The 22,452-nt window shown below is 42.4% G+C and overlaps 1 protein-coding gene across 5 annotated transcripts in view; it reads right to left on the bottom strand.

Annotated features, from left to right (window-relative positions):
- Positions 1-22,452, bottom strand: part of SLC9A5 (solute carrier family 9 member A5) — a 120,003-nt gene that overhangs the window by 60,953 nt on the left and 36,598 nt on the right. For 2 of the 5 annotated variants that reach the window (XM_072117147.1, XM_072117143.1), the window contains exons 2-7: positions 21,757-22,059; positions 20,949-21,112; positions 10,233-10,311; positions 7,885-8,062; positions 1,636-1,856; positions 1,448-1,540 (exon numbers count right to left, since the gene is read on the bottom strand). In XM_072117147.1, coding sequence (XP_071973248.1) covers positions 1,448-1,540; positions 1,636-1,856; positions 7,885-8,062; positions 10,233-10,311; positions 20,949-21,112; positions 21,757-22,059 — 1,038 coding nt within the window. The remainder of the gene's footprint in view (positions 1-1,447; positions 1,541-1,635; positions 1,857-7,884; positions 8,063-10,232; positions 10,312-20,948; positions 21,113-21,756; positions 22,060-22,452) is intronic. The other 3 variants (XM_072117144.1, XM_072117146.1, XM_072117145.1) reach the window with 3 other exon arrangements.

Genomic DNA, 22,452 nt, shown 5'->3' with positions numbered 1-22,452 from the left:
TACTGTTGATGAGGCGGTTGTATATAGCGGTGTTACTGGGGATGAGGCGGCTGTATGTAGCTGTGTTACTGGGAGCGAGGCGGCTGTATGTAGCTGTGTTACTGGGGGTGAGGCGGCTGTATGTAGCTGTGTTACTGGGGGCGAGGCGGATGTATGTAGCTGTCTTACCTTGCATGAGGTGGCTGTGTGTAGCTGTGTTACTGGGGGTGAGGCGGCTGTAGGTAGCTGTGTTACTGGGGGTGAGGCGGCTGTAGGTAGCTGTGTTACTGGGGGTGAGGCGGCTGTGTGTAGCTGTGTTACTGGGGGCGAGGTGGCTGTATGTAGCTGTGTTACTGGGGGTGAGGGGGCTGTATGTAGCTGTGTTACTGGGGGCGATGCGGATGTATGTAGCTGTGTTACTGTGGCGAGGCGGATGTATGTAGCTGTCTTACCTTGCATGAGGTGGCTGTGTGTAGCTGTGTTACTGGGGGCGAGGCGGCTGTATGTAGCTGTGTTACTGGGGATGAAGCGGCTGTATGTAGCTGTGTTACTGGGGATGAGGCGGCTGTATGTAGCTGTGTTACTAGGGATGAGGTGGCTGTATGTAGCTGTGTTACTAGGGGTGAGGCGGCTGTATGTAGCTGTGTTACTGTTGATGAGGCGGTTGTATATAGCGGTGTTACTGGGGATGAGGCGGCTGTATGTAGCTGTGTTACTGGGAGCGAGGCGGCTGTATGTAGCTGTGTTACTGGGGGTGAGGCGGCTGTATGTAGCTGTGTTACTGGGGGCGAGGCAGCTTTATGTAGCTGTGTTACTAAGGATGAGGTGGCTGTATGTAGCGGTGTTACTGGGGACGAGGCGGCTGTATGTAGCGGTGTTACTGCGGGGATAGTGGATAGTGAGCAGGAGGACGTGTATGCACGCTGCACTCAGAGGGGGGCCTCCACCAGATTTTGCACCCAGGGGCCCCCACCAACCTTAATCCGGACCTGGCAATAAGCTAGCATTTGCGATTATTTCAGGGCCCCTACGCCACGTCAGTCCTGATAAATATGCCCCATAGTGCAGACTGCAGTGTTTTTGATAAATGTAAGCCATAGTTTTACAGTGGGGGAAATGTGAAAGGCTACCAGAGGTGCAAAATCTCTTTCAGCAAAAGTGTTAAATGAACTGGGACCAAAAAAACTAACCCTCTTTTTGCGGCCCCAAAACTGATAATACCCACATTGTGCTCTCTTATTCCATTGTGCCCATTAAACCAATAATAGCCTAATTGTGCCCATTTCCCCCCTGTGGCACTCCATGCTTATAATACCCTCCATTGCGGCCAACCATGCTGCACCCAATTGTGGCCACTTCAGGATCATTTCAGATGCCCCTACCAATGGCGCCATAGCACCTTAAAATAGTTAATTGCTTTCTAGGTACTCTTAAGAGCAAGATATGACTGTTCGTAGCTAGTACCTACATAATACTCTCTTAGCTACCGATGTGGCATGCTTGGAGGGAAATACATCTTGGGCAGTAAAAAGATTAATCCAGATGGAAGGGCAGTTCTTTTCTGCAACAGAAAGACTTGATGTATGCAGGTCATTGTGGTAACCAAGTATTTACTACATATTTGTGTTAAAATACAAAATGCATGAAGAAACTCACCAATAGCCCTGAAGACAAAAATGAAGATAAGTGTGGACAGGACCAATGCTGTATCCCATGTCCACTTGGAAGTATCGACTGCTGATATTCCAAGAAAGATAAATATGATGGTCTCAGAGCTGCCAGCTAAAGTCTTCATTGTATATTTGACAGTGGTCCTGGATTTGTTGGAGATGTTGGCTTCTACATACTTTTTGCAGCATAAGCCACAGAATGTCACCCTATGCAGAGAAAATAAAGAGTTGCATATTTAGACCAGGTGACAATTTGCAGAGGACCTATAAAACCCAAGCTATGTCACATGATAATTGTTGCCTGTAAGAATAATCATAAGAATAATCATAATGGATAGACATGAACCCATAACCCCAACATTACCTACAAAGCATTGAGCACAAATTCTTTCCAAATTCACCACTGGATGGAGCTCAACCTCTGTATTATCTTTTAGGTACCATATTTTATTTTTGTAATGTCTCGATTTTAAAATTGAACATATGAAATATTCAATTTGTCATTAACTCATTAAGTAATATAAACCCCTAAAATTTAAAAAAGGAAGCTGTATATCTCTCATCTTAAGAATCTTGACCATTATATAGTAAAAGTTGCAGAAGCTTCCTAGTATTATTTGCAGATCATTCTGACATTTTTAAAGAATCTGTGTTAGCATTTGGTGCATGGAAACATTCTTGATTACATTCAGACATTGAGAGCTTGTCCTGATCAAGATCTGTTTAACAGCTGTCGGGTCTGTAAGAATTTTTCAGTACTCTCTCTTGAAGGAAATCTACCATCAAAATGAAGCATGATAAACCAGGAACACTTACTCATAGAACAAGGCACTGTGTCTGTGGTAATATTCTTATATTTGTAACCCATGGCCTCCTTCCTTCTAAAAATTCAATATTTAAAATGATGCTAAGGAGTCTGAAGGGCTCTGGGGGCATTTACAGAGCCCATTAGTGCTGCAGATTCATAGGCTGTTACAATGAGCAGAACATGTCTCACCCACCCCTCTCTCCATTATCCCCCTGCCTGTGTAATCTAGCAGGAGCAGGAAATGCAGAAAGATGGGAAACCTGCTCTGCTCTTTTCAATAGCCTGTGAAGATGTCTGGAAACACTCACCACAGCCTCTGAGGCAAATTAGCATAATTTTACAAAGTTGAGCCTGTATCTATGAGAAAGTGTTTCTGGTTTATTATGCTTGACTTTCATGGTAGATTTTCTTTAGGGCTCATTCAGACAAGTATTTTTTTTTAAGTGTGTGAATAGTATGTTTTTTACTTTACTGATGTGAGAAAAACATTGTAGCATTGACTATTTTTTACTCACATGCAGACCACAGGCCACAGACAGATCCACCAAAAAACAGATGGCAGATGGATGACATTCATATGTGGTCAGTTTTTTCTCCAATGTTGCTAGGCAACCAACTGGGCAGGGCAAAAGGTAGGTTGAAAACCCATCCTTTTTTTTTAGAAGAAGTAAAAAATATATAGATGTGAAAAAAAAACCTATGCTGGTACAATACAACCTTATGTGGAGATCACACGTCTGCATTTTTTGCGTACATGCAATGGACATGCCTGCCTGAATGAGCCTGTAAGTGTCAGAGTTTTGTGGGAGTACACTGTCTACTCCCCACTACACTTTTTTTGAACGTGTGAATGCAGAGGTTATACTCAGTGACAGCAAGAAGACATGTTATTAGTCATGTTATATTTTCACTTTATGTTGATGAAGCTGATTTACATAAACAAATCTACAGCCTGGACTATACTTACTAAAACAGCTTCAGTGGTCGATTCCTCACCTTCATGCAAGATTTCTCTTAGCATAATTTTTTTTTTTTCAAAAAGGATAGCCTAAGTGCCCTGGGGGCTGTCACCAGAGCCCCTCTGGGCTCTGGCAGCCCTGGCAGTTGCCCATCCCGTGGAACACTGAATACGTGTCCCCCACCGCTTTCTTGCTTACTTCTTATGCTTATGTCACAGTCCAGCTGGTTACAATCCTGCTCCTGCACAATAACTATTTGCTCCCCTTGCCTAGGAGAGCCTAAAAGAAAAATGAAAGGAGAGATCCTGCATCAGGGTGGCCTGAGGAATTTACCCATGGAGCTGCTTTGACAAGTATGATCTAGATGGTAGCTTTCCTTTAAAGGGAGCCTGTCATCAGCAATTGGCCTAATAAACCCCTACCAGAATATTGTAGATCAGCAGAACACCTAGTTTTTTTTTTCAACCTTGAAGTGAGCTGTAAATGGTTGTATAAAGTCAAGGAGGAGGAGAGTTTAACGCTGACGTCAAGATGGGGAGCTATGAACACCTACTCCTCTTTGATGGACTTCAGGAGATCTGGTTAGTGATGTCTCTGGAAGTAGGACCATCAATTACAATTAAGGGGCTTTCTGAGGAAGAGAGAGCGGATTTCAGTGGTCAAATCTCCGCCTCCTTGACTTTATACAATCAATTTACAACTCACATCAAAGTAGATTTTCTGGATGCTGCCTCGACACTGGGTCATGAAAGAGACATGATGTGGAAGGTCAATGTCTGCTGACAGGTTACCTTTAAAGACCCCTGTAATGGCAGAACTATTATTTAGACAGACTTAGGAGACAGTAACTCTGTAGGATGTACTGGAGAAAGGTCAGATTGTGTGGGTTTTTGCTTATATCATTATTTGCTTCACAGAACCAGGTCATGAGGATGAGTCACTGAGCAGCTTTTCATTTCACCTCATCCTTTTTACGTTGCTTTTCTTGTTTCTCTCTTTTTTAATAAGAATGCAAAAAATTAGTATTGTTGAAAAGAGTGAAGGAAGTGCTATATTATGTAACAATGCTGTTGATGCACTTTCATTTTTATTAATGCAATTAAAGATAACAGCTACCTGTTCTGTAAATTTTACTAGAACATTCTATGTCAGATAGCTCTCAACATCTATTATTCATCTCTTAACAGGCTCCAGGTTTACAGTATAAGGGCCAAGCACATCAGTAGGACATGGTGGCTCTCAACCTTACATGGTCAATCACAATGTTATTGAATGCCAGTCACAAACAATTCCAGCCATAGTTCTTAACTTCACAATGACAACCACAATATTTCAACTCAAAATACCATCCACAGTGTTTAACCTCATAATAATAGTCACTAACTTACAATGCCAGACACAGTGCTGTTCCCCAAAATGACAACACCTCACAATTCAAAAAAACAGAGTCTGATCTCCATCAGCAAGCTCCATGTTACAATGCCAGCCTCTATTCCCGCCTCACTATACAAGCCTAAGAGCTTCGCCTGACACATAAAGTTCCATCTCACAAAGCCAGCAACGGTGCTCCATGTCACAATGCCAGCCACAATGTCCTACCTTAAAACTCCAGGCAACTCACATTGAAAACAACAGCAACCTACCTCACAATGCCAGACACACTGCTCAAACTCACAATGAAAGGCACAGTGCTATAACTCACAATGCCAGCCACAGTTTGCACTTCACATTAGTAGCAAAAATGCTCCACCTCACAATGCAAACCACTTTAAATGCCAGCCTTACGATGTCAGACACAATGCAAACCACTAGACTCCATCTCAAAGCTAGCCACAGACCTCCAAGTCACAATAATAGGTACAGTTCACACCTCCAATGTCAGGTACCGCTTTACCTTTACTAGTAAACAACAGTAGCCTCACAATACAAATCTCAGTGGCCATGTCTCACAATTTCAGGAACTCCACTTCACACTGCAAACCCCAGTTATTTACCTCAAAATGCCAGCCACAATGCTGCAGCGGACACAGTATGCCACTTCACAATCTCAGACTTATGCTCCACATCGCATTGCCATCTGCAATTTACAGTGCTAGCAGATTCACATATTAAAATTCTTGCCACAGTGCTCCTTCCACCTAACAATGCCGACCAGTGCTCACAATACCAGCCACAGTTGAATGCCTCACAAGGCTTCGCCATATAGAGCTCCACCTCACAATGCCAGTCACAACGCTCCACCTCACAATGCCAGCCACAGTTCCACCCCTCGTAATTTCAGCTACAGCTCCACACCGTGCAAAGCCAGCCACAGTATCCCACCCCACAGTACCAGCCATACTGCTCCACCTCACAATGCCAGCCACAGTTCCACCTCTCGCAATGCCAGCCGCAGTTCCACGCCTTGCAATGTCAGCCAGTGTTCCACTCCACAATACCAGCGATAGTGCTCCACCTCACAATGTCAGCCACAGTGTTCCACTCCACAGTACCAGCCCCTGTTTTCCACCTCACAATGACAGCCCCAGTTTCCGTTTTCACAATTCCAGCCATGGTGCACCATCTCACAATGTCAGATGCAATGCTTCACTCAATATCAGCCACAGTGAAGTTATGTAGACATAACTCGAAATAAAAAAAGACATCTACCAAGTCTCTGCAAGTCAACCTTGTTATCCTGAGTACATATAAGAAACTTGTCTTCGTGGGAATACTCCTTTAAGACTCAAAGCTTAAAATGGGTCTCTCTTTTCATTAAAAAAGCTTTTTAATCATAAAATAATAAGAACCTCTGCGCCACAACAGGGCGCGGCCAAGAGTGGGCCGGTGCGGGGCATTACTGCCGCCGGCGACATAGAATAAACGTGGCGCAGAATCCTGCCCCGATACATCAAGAGGCTTCCGACTCATAAACATAAAGTTTTGCCAAATGAAAAGTATGTAAAGTAAGTGCACTCTTGGTCAGTGAAATCATGGTTATTAATCCAGGTTATTAATCTTGGCAGTGTGGAAATGTGCCAAGTCCTGCTGGAAAATGAAAATTCCATCTCCAAAAATGGTGTTGGCAGAGGTAATTGTGAAGGGCGCTAAAATTTCCTGGTAGACGGCTGTGCTGACATAGAGATGACATGGCTGCCCAAACCATCACTGATTGTGGAACCTTTACACTAGACCTCAAGCAGCTTGGATTGTGCTCCTCCACTCTTCCTCCTGACTCTGGGATCTGGATTTCCAAATGAAACTTTCATCTGAAAACAATACATTGGACTCCTGACCAATAGTCCAGTTTATTTTCTCCTTGCCCCATGTAAGACTCTTCTGTCACTGTCTATTGGACAAGAGTGGCCTAACATATTGAAAGCACCACTTTTAGCCCATGTCCTGGATACGTCTATGTGTTGTGGCTCTTGAAGCACTGACTCCAGCAGCAATAGACTCCTTGTGAATGTCCCCCAAATTTTTGAATGGCCTTCTTAACAATCCTATAAAGCAGTGGTGGCGAACCTATGGCACGGGTGCCAGAGGTGGCACTCGGAGCCATTTCTGTGGGCACTCAGACCATCACCTCAGGACAGAGTTCACCAAATAGGACCAAATCCACCAAGTCCTAAGGCAACTTAGGAGATGCTTCTCTCATCGCTATTTTAAAGCAACACTTCATTGGCTGTTAGAAGGTGTTGACAGAACTGCAATATCTTTGGAGGTCCTCCTGCTGGACCAACCATTTTTCCTCTACAGAGAGACCCCGGAGAGAAGCTACAACGAGAGTCTGAATTTGCCCTCCTTCTTTCAACTTTATTGGTTGCCTAAGGGTGGGGCGATACAATTGAATGATGTTGAAGAACAGGTAGCAATAAGTTACTGCTTAAAATGCCATGTTGGCACTTCACGAGAAAATAAGTGGATTTTGGTTGAAATATGGGCACTCAGTCTCTAAAAGGTTCGCCATCACTGCTATAAAGGCTGCAGTTATCCTAGTTGCATGTGCACCTTTTTCTTCCACACTTTTCCTTCCCCTCAACCTTCCATTAATATGCTTCGATACAGCACTCTGAACAACCAGCTTTTTTAGCAATGACCTTTAGTGCCTTAACCTCCTTGTAGAGTGTGTCAGTGACTGCCTTCTGGACACCTTCCCCATAATTGGTCTCCATTAACATAACATTAACATAAATAAACACTTTAAAAAGTTCACTTTGTTTGTAATGAATCTAAATATTATAGATATAAATTTCACTTTTGAATTAAATTGCTGAAAAAAATAATTTTTTGCTGATATTCTATTTTATAGAGAAACACTTGTATATAAATGCCATTAACTACCCACTACCCCATGATAACTGCACAACTAAGTCGTGTATGTATGACTGACACAAAAGGGTTAAACATTTTTACATAATGATGCACCTGTCACATTCTTATATGAAGCAAAGAACAGATGTATTAGAGCCTGAGAGGATGTACTCACGCTAATATAGAAGAAAGTGACACCATCTCCGCAGTGAGATGAGCTAGATAGACAATCAGGAATATGAACAGAGGTTCTATGATGCGGACTCTTTTTGTAAAGCGGGTAATGAGGGCAAGCAGGAAAGCAAACACTAAACCAACAGCCGTTCCTCCAAGACTCACCACAAAGAAGGACCCTGACGAGATACAAAACATGGAAAAATTGAGAAGATTTTGCAAATGGAAATAGACCCTTGGAAAATACCACACACCTGTATGCAGCCAAATGAGGTGATCACATAATGGTCACTTAAGATCTAAGAAAAAACTTTAAGATAATTGTTCCTACATATGAACTTGAATATTGGTGGTAGTACTTATCTACCAAAATCATTACTAAATTTCTAAGAGGAATAGCAAAATAAAGGAACGATACAGACATAGATGAAATCCAGAACTGTTAATCTATTTACCGGTACCCATTTTCCCTCCTCTGTTCCCTGCATTTAACAAAGTTTCTGACAGCTGTTCTAAAGTTTTTGCACAGCCTCCACACCCCTCAACTGCACTAGGTGCTATCTGGATGAACCAATCACTTCAGAGGCCAAGGCTTTGAGAGAACATATTAGTCATGCCTACCCTTCAGTCACTGTTGGTTAAAGAAGTTTTCTTATAAGCTCCACACACTCCATGTTATTTTGTATTATTTCTGGTATCCTGACCTCGGCTTGTTATTCTGGCCTCCCTCCAGTCTAGTGTATTTGTACTGTGCTACCCCATCTGTTGTGACCCATTTCTGTTATTTATTTATCTGTTAGTTTTTTTTCCTAGAATCCATGTTTTGCACTTCGGCATAGAGAGGGCAATTCTAGCTGTTTTGTACCACCTAGGGTACATGAGGCAAGCAGGTAGTGCCTTTGGTGGATTCAGTATCAGGGCTCTCTATCTTGTCCATCTTTCTGTATCTGGCTGCAAATTAACCCACTGTAGTCAAACCTGTATAGTGTGTCTATGTCAGAGTAAATACTTAGATGCACGATCCTTTGTTTGTTAACATACACTAGCTCAGAGCAAGTAAGTTTTAACTCTTTCTGCTCGGCTAAAGTGTAATGTAAATACTATTTTATACAAGAACAGTTCATCTCTCCCCACTTTTGTTTTGCTTTCACTTTCAGCTAGATAAGAAAATCGCTCAGCCAGGAGAAATAAACTGTTATGAAAAAAGTTCTTGTAGAATATTATAGCCAGGTAAAGAGCAGAAAAACTCACGGATCAGAGCTGTATAAATAAACACTAGGAGCGTAGCTCTAAGCCATTTCAAGCCTGCCATAGACACATGCTATACAGGTTTAAATGCGGGATTGCCTTATTAAAAAATAGAAAAAAAGTAACTAAAGAAGTGAGTGGGGCTTTGCAGTTTTTCTTATTTTTTTAAGCTAAGCAGAATTTTGGATAAACATTCACAACGCTCCCCCAATACCATATTAAAAATAATTTCAAACTAAAGTCAAACTTTAATCAAGCATATTCCTATCGTTGCTGATTTATGAAAGATTTTTTTTTTCTTTCTAGTGGTACAGTTTAATATTAGAATATTTCATATTATTATATTTCAATGTGCGGTCGAAATTATACCTTTTTGACAACTGTAAGACACTTTGGCATTTTGCTTCCAATTAAAATTTGAATAAAAGCGATCAATGTTGATTTGGACATTTAAGTGCCATTTCCTGTTATGGGGTTCACCACCAGGAATAACAGTTTTTATATTTTGATAAATCAAACATTTTGGGACATGCGGGCGGAAAGTGCGGTGGGCGGAAAGTGCGGTGGGCGGAAAGTGCGAAGGGCGGAAAGTGCGAAGGGCAGGTAGTTTGGTGGGCGGTTCGTTGTCCAGGCGGCCGGGACGGAAGTTCAGTGTTCGGGTGGGCAGGCTCGGTCACCTGTGTCGGCCGCGTATGGGAGGCTCAGCTGTTTGCGAGGCAGTAGGCGGGTCAGGCTCATGTGGCCGTGCCTCCCTGGGTCCCTTAATCTCGGGCGTCCCCGGGCCCCTTAATCTCACGGGCCCCATAGCAGCCGTTGAGGTAGTTACACCACTGGAGCTACACACTACTAGATAACTACTTCTAAGCATGGAAAGTGCAAAGATGTAATTGAATAGATGAAAAGTTACTCTGAATCTTTATCATAAACCTAATCATATATGATTCTGCTCAGCTGTATTCTAGATTGACATGTTTAATGAGAAAAGAAATAGATGTGATGATTGGAGTGTACAAGTCATCTATTAGCTCCACTATTGTTGAAGGAAAACATTACAGGTTCAGGTGCCTGATAAATAATAGCTCCACCATAACAGTTACTCACCCACACCTTTCATATAATCTGCAGCCTGAACATTTTGTGGTCCCATCTCAACAAAAGAATTAAACACTTTGTACAAAACCTGCAAGGTGTAAAAACAGAAGATATAAATAGCCATATCAAGTTTGTATACACAGACACTGACAAATTAATCTGCACAAAGAAAAATCTGCAAAAATGAAAGTATTTTGAGCTAATTGGTGCATTAATGGTGAGTACAAGAAGACATGAAAAGAGCATTCTATTGAGATAAACAGGTGGACCGAAGGGTGCGTGAGAAAAACTGACAGTTCTAGGATCATCCTAGTACAGTCAGTTTTGCTGCGTTAGTTTCCAAGAAGTAGCTGAGAGCAGAAGGAATTTGACACAGATGAAAGATGATTTTGTGGTACAAAAAAAAGAGGCATAGTTGCATTCCACTCGGACCAAACTCTGACCAAAATCTGATCAAACTCTCACGATTTTCACTGAGCAAAGCTGTACGATTTTCAACACGGTTCGTAGGCAAGAGGCCTTATGGACAAATACAGATTGTTTTTCTCTTCCTGGATTCAGTGATATTTCACTGAAGACTTACCAAACCATTCTTTTCAATGGGCTTTTTCACAGTTTTTCCCACTGATCCAATGTTGTCAGTGAACACAATAAGAAAAGGTTCTAAATAGACAACTAGTTAGTGGGAAAAAACTAAAGTGGGAAAAGCCCATTGAAAAGAAGGGTTCAGTTAGGCATCAGTAAAAATCACTGAAGCCAGGAACATGAAACCAATCTGCATGTGTCCATAAGCCAAAATGGAACACTAATGTGAAAAAAGCCAATGTGAGTCCACCTTAAAGAAAAGCAATCATCTGTGCCTGAAAATAAATGTCTGCAGGAAAAATCTACTCCAAGCAAGGATTTAAATTTCTAGCATGATAAACAGATGATCAACAAATAATAAACAACAGATCCAATAGATTTCCAGCTGTGAAAGCACATCAAAGGATTCATCTCCAGTCTGGTGCATTTAATGGTACCTGACTTCCGGGTAACGACTTACGGTTCTGTCTGAGACTCCTCCGCCCTGGAGTCACTACCCATGTCAGGAGTGATGGTCTGGGTGAAGATGATATACTACAGTTATGGTTGATGGTACAGATAATATCTGGCCATGATATATTTTTATTACTATGAAGAAAGAGCCAGGTGTCCCAAAATGATTTTTAAGGATTTTTTATCAGAGATGTAAGACCAAAGGCCTCTCTAGGTATGCCACTGCCTGTTTCAAATATATACCGGAAGAAATACAGTGCCTAACTTTTTACATTTTGCAAAAATTGTAACTTGGTTTACAAGAGAAATTTTATAATAAATGCATTGTGGAGCCCTCCCCACCCTCTGCTCTCTCGCAATATTGAAGAATAAATAAAGGGGCTAAATGTTGTACTACACATGACATAACATTTTGGGGTGTGGAATGAATCATCTACTTATCAGGGATTTCCTATAGGAAAACTTGCTTTGGTATACAAGCATTTTGTTTAATGAGCATGCATTCTGCAAGGTATTCATGATTCAAATATTACTTATTGGACGGATTTCACTTTTTCGTTGCCATCTTGCTTGTGCTCACAAAGGTGTTAGTTTACAGTATATAGAATCACTTTTCAAGTGACTTGCACCAGCTAAGACTATCTACACACACAATTTTACAATTTATTTATTTACAACAGAAAAAAAACCTTATTATTTCCTATATAAAAAAAAAAATTACATGAATACTACCAAAAAGCTGGCATATTAGCACAATTGAATTGGGAGTATTCACACGCCCGCAAGGTGGCCTAAATTGGCAAAGTCCCTGTAAGGAGAACACTTACTCCCTGACCCTAGTCAAAAGCCTCTAATTCTGCTAAACCTGTTCCCTACACTGTAATTATGAGATGCAAAGACATCAAAACAGTGCTGTCTACATTTGGGAATCCGTTCCTTTTGGAATAGATATACGGCTTTGGCTTTAATCCCGCATTATGTTATTAGGCTTATTGAAAGTTATGCTTGATGCTAAAGGTGCTACGTTACAAAGTAGCCAAATGAGGCAATATTTTCCTTATAAACATATTTGCATATTTCCTATACTAAATTCATGCTGCATTTGCCATATGCAAGTCCAACGCATTTCAATGTGCCCTAAAGCTGGGGCCAGATGGATAGCAGAATTGGAGTCTACCTCCTCCACCAAGAGTTAAAATCTGCTAGCATCATGCAGTAGATAAATGCACTTTGATTTCTATAAAACCTTACTCTTCTTCCACTGTAGTCCCATTCTTCTCACAAGACATCTGTTTTCTAACCGAGATGGAAGTGATTTAGCAGTACGGCAGGAATAGCAGAACTCCTGGTGCTAAGGACATGACCAACTGCTTCATTACCATATGGATTAAAATGAGAATTTCAATGAAATGTTCTAATGTACATTTTTCTACATTATTCTGCCAGCTGATTATACTGCTTGGGGAGGTAGTAGACTCCCTTCACAAAAATTTGAAGCACATACTGTGCAAAAATCACAGTGCAAGCCATTTTGAAGCGGCAGCTTCATTTTCAACTGCAATTTGCACAAAAATCCAGGCCACATTCTATGTGCAAATCAAACCCTATAAGCCTATATGGCCTGGTCTGCTATGTGAATTCTATAGAGGCCCAACCTGATTGTCCATGACGTTAGAAAACGTTACATCAGAAACTTGTAAATAAATGTAATATACCGTAGCTGGAACTCGATTGCCAGAACAACAATTTTCTATAACTCTCTGTTGCAGAAATAGCAGGTCGGCCTTTGAAATTCATTACATAAAGGAGAGTTATAAAATTGCAATAAAACAATAAATTATAACTAGGGCGCCAGTTATAGAAGCTTCCTCAGAAGCCTGTGATTCATCACACCATGGGATTGTAGCTATTGATCAGTTTTCTGTATTGCTCATTCATTCTACAATAACTGCACAGAGCAACAGGGTTCACTTAATTATTTGTCTTATTATCTAAAAGAGTTCACAAAACACAGAAGCTCTTATGATTTCTGAGCTTCAAGTGCAGTGCGTGGTGACAATCTATAATGGGTCATATTAAGTTCAAGCAAATCCTGCTGGGCTTAATATTTTGTTAGTGTATTAGTCAATAGTAAGGAAAAACAAGCAAAGAAATACTAAATTGCACACTTCAGAAGAATTGTACAATTTAGAACTAAATCATCATCCCCATTAACCCCTAGAAGACCACATTTTTTTAGCTTTTTTGATTTAGGTTTTCCCATTTAGAAAGCTATATAAGGGCTTGTTTACCATAGAATTCCCCTTGACGGTCTACCTGAAGGTTACCCTCTCTAGGGACAGTAAGTCATCAAGTATAAAAGGCCCCTCCATTGAATCTTCCCCAGTGTCTTTCTGTCCCTACTGGGGTCAGTGAGGTGGACAAGTTTCCCTTTATAGGAAGGAGGAGGAGAGGACTAGGATCTCATCAGCATTGAAAGGGATCTTCGGCTTCTTCCATGGAGTTGGTCTCATAAGGGAAATCGCTGTGGCCTTTTCTCCTAAGATCCTGAGTGCTCTTCCTGTGGCTTTTGTCTAACAGAAGAGTGCTCACCTCCTCTTGGCTGCCCTGAGTAAGTGAGTAATTAGGCCACACGCCGGAGCCAAGCCTCGGATGAGGAAGATGGAATGCGGTCTGCTGTGCTGGTATGAGGACTTTTGAGTGTCTCTGTGGTTTCAAAGTCAGTTCTGGATACTGTACCCGGCTCCTGTCTCCACTCCTTGATGGCTACGCATGCATATGTTTTACCTGAGTTGCTTTTGGTACCACTGAGTAACTTAACAACTGGTGTGTAATAAACTATGATCTTTATGGTGGTTATAACTTCTCTCACTTCATCTCCTAGAAAGAACCTGTTAAGGAAAAGGAGTGAGAGAACGGAAACTGAAACAACCTAAAAAATCTTCTTCTATGCATTGTATTATGTTTTCCTCTAAGCCAGGGGTCGGGAACCTATGGCTCACGAGCCAGATGTGGCTCTTTTGATGGCCGCATCTGGCTCGCAGCCAGGGCTCCTATCCAGGGGCATTACTACAGCCGTGGCATCTGCTACGCTGCCTGTCAAGACCAGGGGCCCTTATCTGGCTCCTGTTGTGCCCCTGGCTGTAGTAATGCCCCTGGATGTATTCCGCAGAGCAGCGCAGGGGTACGCGGGTTTAATTCAGGGGCGGCGCCTCTCTCTCCCTCCCTGCAGCAGTCTCCTCCGTGTGTGAGAGAGGGATGGGAGGAGACTGTCTGCCTGCAGCCAATCCCAGCGCTGGATGTAGCAGCGCGGGAGATTCAGACAGAGGAGACCAGAGAGCTGCACACTGAGGAGACATGCAGCACCTGAGGAGAAGGAGTCAGCAGCCAGGGATCAGCCACAGATAAGTGCTCCCTCCCCCCCAGTGTCTCCTCACACTCTGCACTAACCCCTTAGTGTCCCCTGTGCAGGAGCAGCTATATGTCCCTTACAGACCCCTCTGCATCATCCCCTCATATCTTCCCCCACCACTGCAATTCTACATTAATGTGAGGTTCTGCAGCAGCTGAGATACAAAATAGCTAATTGTGGTGCACGTCAGTAATAAATGTGGCACATGGTCCGGCTTAGCAGTAACAACAGTCTAGCAGTCTTGTGGGACACAGAGCAGCCGCCACATAAAACTGGCGCAGACACTGTAACAAATGTGTATTGGGATGTTCTGCGGGGGGTGGCGTGTGTATAATAATGTTCTGCGGGGGGTGGCGTGTGTATTATAATGTTCTGCGGGGGGTGGCGTGTGTATAATAATGTTCTGCGGGGGGTGGCGTGTGTATTATAATGTTCTGCGGGGGGTGGCGTGTGTATAATAATGTTCTGCGGGGGGTGGCGTGTGTATAATAATGTTCTGCGGGGGGTGGCGTGTGTATAATAATGTTCTGCGGGGGGTGGCGTGTGTATAATAATGTTCTGCGGGGGGTGGCGCGTGTATTATAATGTTCTGCGGGGGGTGGCGTGTGTATTATAATGTTCTGCGGGGGGTGGCGTGTGTATTATAATGTTCTGCGGCGGGTGGCGGGTGTATAATAATGTTCTGCGGGGGTGGCGTGTGTATTATAATGTTCTGCGGGGGGTGGCGTGTATATTATTGTGTTCTGCGGGGGGTGGCGTGTGTATAATAATGTTCTGCGGGGGGTGGCGTGTGTATAATAATGTTCTGCGGGGGGTGGCGTGTGTATTATAATGTTCTGCGGGGGGTGGCGTGTATATTATTGTGTTCTGCGGGGGGTGGCATGTGTATAATAATGTTCTGCGGGGGGTGGCGTGTGTATAATAATGTTCTGCGGGGGGTGGCGTGTGTATTATAATGTTCTGCGGGGGTGGCGTGTGTATAATAATGTTCTGAGGGGGTGGCGTGTGTATAATAATGTTCTGCAGGGGGGTGGCGTGTGTATAATAATGTTCTGCGGGGGGTGGCGTGTGTATAATAATGTTCTGCGGGGGGTGGCGTGTGTATAATAATGTTCTGCGGGGGGTGGCGTGTGTATAATAATGTTCTGCGGGGGGTGGCGTGTGTATAATAATGTTCTGCGGGGGGTGGCGTGTGTATTATAATGTTCTGCGGGGGGTGGCGTGTGTATAATAATGTTCTGCGGGGGGTGGCGTGTGTATAATAACGTTCTGCGGGGGGTGGCGTGTGTATTATAACGTTCTGCGGGGGGTGGCGTGTGTATTATAACGTTCTGCGGGGGGTGGCGTGTGTATTATAACGTTCTGCGGGGGGTGGCGTGTGTATTATAACGTTCTGCGGGGGTGGCGTGTGTATTATAACGTTCTGCGGGGGGTGGCGTGATTATTATAATGTTCTGCGGGGGGTGGCGTGTGTATTATAATGTTCTGCGGGGGGTGGCGTGTGTATTATAATGTTCTGCGGGGGGTGGCGTGTATTATAATGTTCTGCGGCGGGTGATCCCCGACAAAAATGCGGCCGCGGGACCCTCAGTAAATAAGCCCCATTGTACGGCTCTCGCAGAATTATATTTTAAAATATGTGGCGCTTATGGCTCTCTCAGCCAAAAAGGTTCCTGACCCCTGCTCTAAGCTTTAAGAGCATTATATAATGATTGCATTTCAAAAGTGCTTAAAGACAAAAAAAACTTATTTTCTGGAAGTACCCTTTTCTTAAATTGAAGTGGAAGAAAAATCCTCTTTGGCTGGGGAACGCTTAGAGAAACATGCTGTAAAAAAAACAGGAAGTGGGAAGGCATATGTTTAAAAGCAAAGTTTTGTAGCCTTTTCAAGGAGAATGTATGTTTGGTTTTGACTTAGATGCCACACCTGAAAAGGCAGCTAACTGTGAAAAAGTATTTCTGGAGGAAAAAAAAAAAAAAGAAAGAAAAAAACACTTACTGTATTTCTTGGACTATAAGATACACAAAAAATCCTTTGATTTTCTCAGAAATCAAAGGTGCACCTTATAGTCCAATGCGCCTTATATATGAACCATACTTACAGACAAAAGCTGCCTTGAACTGTGCACAGGTCTTCCACCTGCTGGTCATTCATCCTTATAATCAGGTGTGCCTTATAGTCCAGTGCGCTTTATATATGAACCTAGACATTTTAGCAGGCATTTATTGATGGTGCGCTTTATACTCCGGTGCACCTTATAGTCCTGTAAAATAAACAGTCCTTTCGCCAGAACAAAAATCAAAAAGATTCCTATAGAGGGAAAAGAATACAGTGTAGATGGTCCATCCGAAAGGTGGCAAAGGTTGTTGAGGTTGCTTTGTGGTTGTTTTTTTTCTTTGAGTTATCCTTTCCCCTCTTATGGTAGAAAAAAATTCTAATTTCTGAAAAATTAAGTTACCCCATCCACTCGTTCAGAAGGGGGTCCACATGCGCAAAACAGACCTCAGGGATGCCTACAATCATATTCCAATACATGTAGACAGTCAGAAGGTTCTAATGTTCGCCACACACCCCCAGAAAATCAGACACTAAATTTCCATTTCAAAGCTCTGCCCTTTGGGATCTGTTTTGCACCAAGGATTTTAACAAAAGTCATGGCAGAGGTAATAACATTTATCAGGAAAGAAAGGATCACTATTATTCCATACACACTATGATCTCCTATTTATAGTAGAGTTTGTTCAAAAAGTTATAGATCAAACAAAGGTTGTGCTATTCTGATTCTACAACGTTTGGGCTAGAATCTAGATAATATATACAGAAAAGCCAGTAGGAGAGGGAAAATTTGCTGGGAGTCATCTTGAATGCAGACTTTCTTTCCTCCCTCCGTGATAGGTCTAATAAATCAGATTGGTTTATTTCAGAAAAAAAATAATTAGAGCAGCCATTTGGTCTACCTTTGCAAAGGACCATCGTTGAGTCAAATTGTACATTCTAGTGGCACCATTTAATATTCAGTGCCATGTATCGGGAAACTGGGAAAAAGTTCCAAATGAAGTGAAAGTAGCAAAAAAAAAAAAAACAGTTGCGCCATATTCTGAAGGGATATATTTTTACAGATTTCAAGGTGTGGTCAAGATCCTTTGAATCAGCACGGTCGTGGAGATAATTTAGTTATCTCCTCATACCTTTAAAAAAAAAAACTGCCGTCCGGAACTTTTTTTTATACTTCAGCCATATCCATACACCCCTCACTGGCTGACATATATTTATGTTGGCCGGTCTTAAAAGGCCTGAGCTGAATGGACATATTGAGTTCAAACGCAACCAGCTTTTTTGTAGTACCAAACTCGCTTGTGGGCAATAGGCTTGAATGTATGTATACCGAGTAGATAAAATTTTAAGAGAACCTGTCACCAGGTTTTTCCCCACTAAACTACTATTCCTCTCAGCTAGGATATGAAATCCTTTCTAGAATTCTTGCATTTATGTGAAATCTCACCTTTTTCCTATAAAAAGATCTCACATGAGATGAGTCAAGTTCAATGGTTTCAGGCGAGTATCAGTTCAGAAGCCCCCATGTCTTGTTGTACCTAGAAACATGCAGTTAAAGACATACCGTACTTGAAATGCAAGCTGCAGATAAATATCCAGTTCCTGTCTATTGTTAACTGTCTATATGTGCAGTTTTGTAGCTCATAGAACTACACTCCTGATGTGATCTGAAAGATGAGATCCTTTTCTTTAATGACACAAAATGCATGTTTCTAGGTACTATAGAACCAAAGGAATAGGCTTCTCAGACAAGACTTCTGCTTTCCTGGAGACTTCACAAACTGTGTTGTTCCCTGGTCTGAGGAGGTCAGTTAACAGATCAAGAGGGCCCTGTGACCCCCTGGAGCTCAGGGCCAGAAATGACATGAAGAACAAGGTAATACGTGTTCTTTTTTTTTTTCTTACCACAGCTTCAGAAAATCCATTAGGTCAGGAAAATATGTAAAATGTAATGAAATATTGTTAAAGACATAATCCTGATCATATCCAAACTAGCATTCAAAAATGTTTTCTACACATATAATATATATTAGAAGCGCATGGTAAAAATAATTACCAAAAGCCCACAGACTGATTCAATGTTCAGAACTGCATTTAATGTGATCATTGATAACGGCAACAGTTGGTTTTCAGCTGTTGTACCATCTGATCCTATTAATGATTATATGTACAACACAGCCAAGACAATGTCATGGCAGCAATGGAAAGAGTTCTGCTCATCACTCACAGCTGTGGAATAAGTGATGAGGCTAGCAGGGCCATCGATCCTACTCTCAATGGTCGTCAAAGAAATGTCACAATGATTGAAATGTTATGTCAATCTGCTGCCCGAATAAGACCACCTTCCTATACCATATACACGGCCGTCATTATGGGGGGTCCAATGGGAATGTGTTGCAATCAAAAGGGGGGTCCCACAGGAGTCACAGAGCCCACAACCCCCAGCCCCGCCCCAACCCTCGTTAGTGATCAGCGCTGTGTGCGTCTTTAAGAGTCAGTGAGTGCGGGAAATCTATACACTGAGGGGGCCATGTGCAGTGCTGGGTGCCATCCATATACTGAGGGGGCCATGTGCAGTGCCTGGGGGGATGCTATCTATCTACTGAGGGCGGCTTGTGCAATGCTTGGGGGGGCTATCTGTATACTGAGGGCGGCATGTACAATGCTGTGCTGGGGGGTTATCTGTATACTGAAGGCGGCATGTGCAATGCTGGGGGGGTGGCTATCTGTATACTGAGGGTGGCATGTGCAATGCTGGGGGGGTGGCTATCTGTATACTGAGGGCGGCATGTGCAATGCTGGGGGGGTGGCTATCTGTATACTGAGGGCGGCATGTGCAATGCTGGGGGGGTGGCTATCTGTATACTGAGGGCGGCATGTGCAATGCTGGGGGTGGCTATCTGTATACTGAGGGCGGCACGTGCATTGCCGGGGGCTATCTGTATACTGAGGGTGGCATGTGCAATGCTGGGGGGGGGGGGGGGGGGTTCTGTATACTGAGGGCGGCATGTCCAATGCTGGGGGCGGCTATCTGTATACTGAGGGCGGCACGTGCAATGCTGGGGGGGGGGGGCTACCTGTATACTGAGGGCAGCATGTGCAATGCTGGGGGGGGGTGTTTCTGTACACTGAGGGCGGCATGTACAATGCTGGGGGGGGGGGGGGGGGTCTATATATAGAAACATCAGGTCTGCACATCTCTGTATATAATGGGAAACTGGTGTTTGGGGGGAGAGGGGTGGCCCGAAAAAATATCCAGTTAGAGGCCAGACATAAAAGAATCTTTTGGAAGAAAACAGATCAGCTCTATTGCCTTAATACTATTACATTTTACTATTACAGATGTAGACATGATGAGAGCTATAAATTTCTGTTACCGGGCTAAATGGAGTGATGCAATTGCTACTTATGCTGACGGTTACCATAGAATCGTCTCTATGATAATCGTTCATCGTTTTATGGAGCGTTAGGAACAATGTGCACAGGTTCTAGGGGTCACATGTCTGCTTTTCTTTCTTCAGATTGTGCTGATGTTGAGCCTCAAAAGCACAAGGCTTTGGCAAACTCTCGCCAACCCCATGGAGAATTTTGACTGACCTTCTATCACAACTGGCAGATGTTCAAGGGTATATCCATTTTATGGTATTTATAAACTTCATTTCTTTATGTTAACCTTACATATTTTTCATTGCCTGAATGAGACACCAAGGCTACACTGAAAATGTGTAGGTTAATTAAAGAAACAGTTTGTCCTCTTATAATCCCCAGAGAGAAGAAAGCTCTAAATGGGAGTCCAATTTACCTTATAGGACTTTGACCTAGGTAGGTATAAACATCTGTTTTTATTTTATTGCACCCATATAAACTCATATAAACCATTTTGGAACACCTATAAGATCCCAAATCGACCTGACAGGTCTTCTTTAAAAGACATCTAATATTAGAATATGTGTCCCCTCTCCCAGGCCGTTTTGCAGTAAGCTTCTATTAATAGATCTTAAAAATATGTAAATTAACCTGACTAATCCCCTCCTCCGATTAGTAATTATTCAGGTCTCTCGGCCTGGCTGGCTCCCCATACACAGCGATCAGAGAGCTTTCTCTGACCACTGTGTAGGCATTCGGTTGGTAGATGTCCTTTCATCTCTGTAGACCACAAAATTAAACATACATATCTAGGTTCACATGTACTAACAAATGCTAATATGTCAGACACATACCACAGTGACAGCATCGTTGAGTAGTGATTCTCCAAATACAATGATAAATAGGGTCTCGTTGACATGAACCTCCTCAAACACAGCCAGCACTGCAACAGGGTCCACGGCTGATATAAGGCTGCCGAAGAGCAGAAAATCCATCAAACCAGCTTCTACATGGGGGTCTACAACAAAGACAATGTTACATAATTTAATAATGTAATACCTTATTTTTGATCATTTTTTGTGTAGTGAAGTAAATGTGAAAAGCACATATATGTATTGTGTCTTTGTTGAAGTTTCTTTTGCATAAAATATCTTTTTGTATCTGAAGGCATCTGTAACATGTGTAAGGCATTAAAGATGTCCCTGTAGGAGCCTGATGAAATGCCGCTTCCAATCAATAATTACGAAACATCAATCCTGTAAAAAGTCAGTCTTCATCTAGGTCACTTGGGAATGAAATAACATAGACTTTATTATTCCTGAAATTAATTATGTGACACAGACATTTTAAAAAAAAACACAGTTTGTTGTCTATAGAAACCTGTCCCTTCATAAAAAATAGCACTCTGGTGACAGGTTCCCTTTAAGCTATTTCTACACTCACAAGTCTATCATGAGAAATATTGGGAGGGGTCAGATGATTCACACTTGATGGCAGTTTCCTACAAGCCAATAATGAATTAGAAAATACCTTTCATTCCAATAGCTATATATCCAATTTCAGACACCCCCCTTACAAAGGTCAACTATACAGTGTTTGACATACAGTAAACAAAATTCTGTTATATACTTCATATTAGGTTTTTCAGTATTTTTAACTTACCCATAAGTCCCAACAACTTTACACCCCACAGGGCTATTCCAGTGGCGAAGGAGTTCCAAACTGTGCCAACTACAGCATACATGAGAATGGCGCCTATATTGTCGAAAAACAGCCGACTGGGCATGAAGTAGCCAGAGTCTAGGACTATTGGGGGAAGTAGAAAGAGAAAAAACATACTAGGCTCTAGTTGGAACTCAGCCCTCTGGGCTATGGCCAGTACAATCCCTCCAAGGCCCAGTCCAAGGATGATCAACAGGCAGCTCTCAGGAACTACGGTGGTGACTTTCCTGGACAAGTGGAACACTGCAACACAAAGCAACATACATACATATGAGGACCTACTTGCCCTGCAGTAATGGACTTCCATTTATATTTACTTTTTTACAGATTTATACAAAGAATGTATGCATTCCCATTCTCCAAACTCCCAACCTAGCTTCAACACTAGTAATGCATTCATCAATAGCAGATTGGTGATATGATAATACTTTATTTATCCCCTGGAGGGAAATTATTTTGTACATAGTGTCAAGGCAATTGTTACACACAGTTAGAGATAGGCTTTAGGTTACAATTACATACATATACTATGAGAGCCACGTCAGTCTTACATGTTCCTGGTTAAGTAGCTGCTAGTTTCATAGTTACAGGACATTGGAATACAATACAGGTTAACATAACCAAGTTACATTATAT

Source organism: Engystomops pustulosus, chromosome 7 (genome assembly GCF_040894005.1).
Source record: "Engystomops pustulosus chromosome 7, aEngPut4.maternal, whole genome shotgun sequence".
NCBI lineage: Eukaryota > Metazoa > Chordata > Amphibia > Anura > Leptodactylidae > Engystomops > Engystomops pustulosus.
The sequence above is the reverse complement of the archived record's forward strand: the minus strand, read 5'-3'. Positions and strand labels throughout refer to the sequence as shown.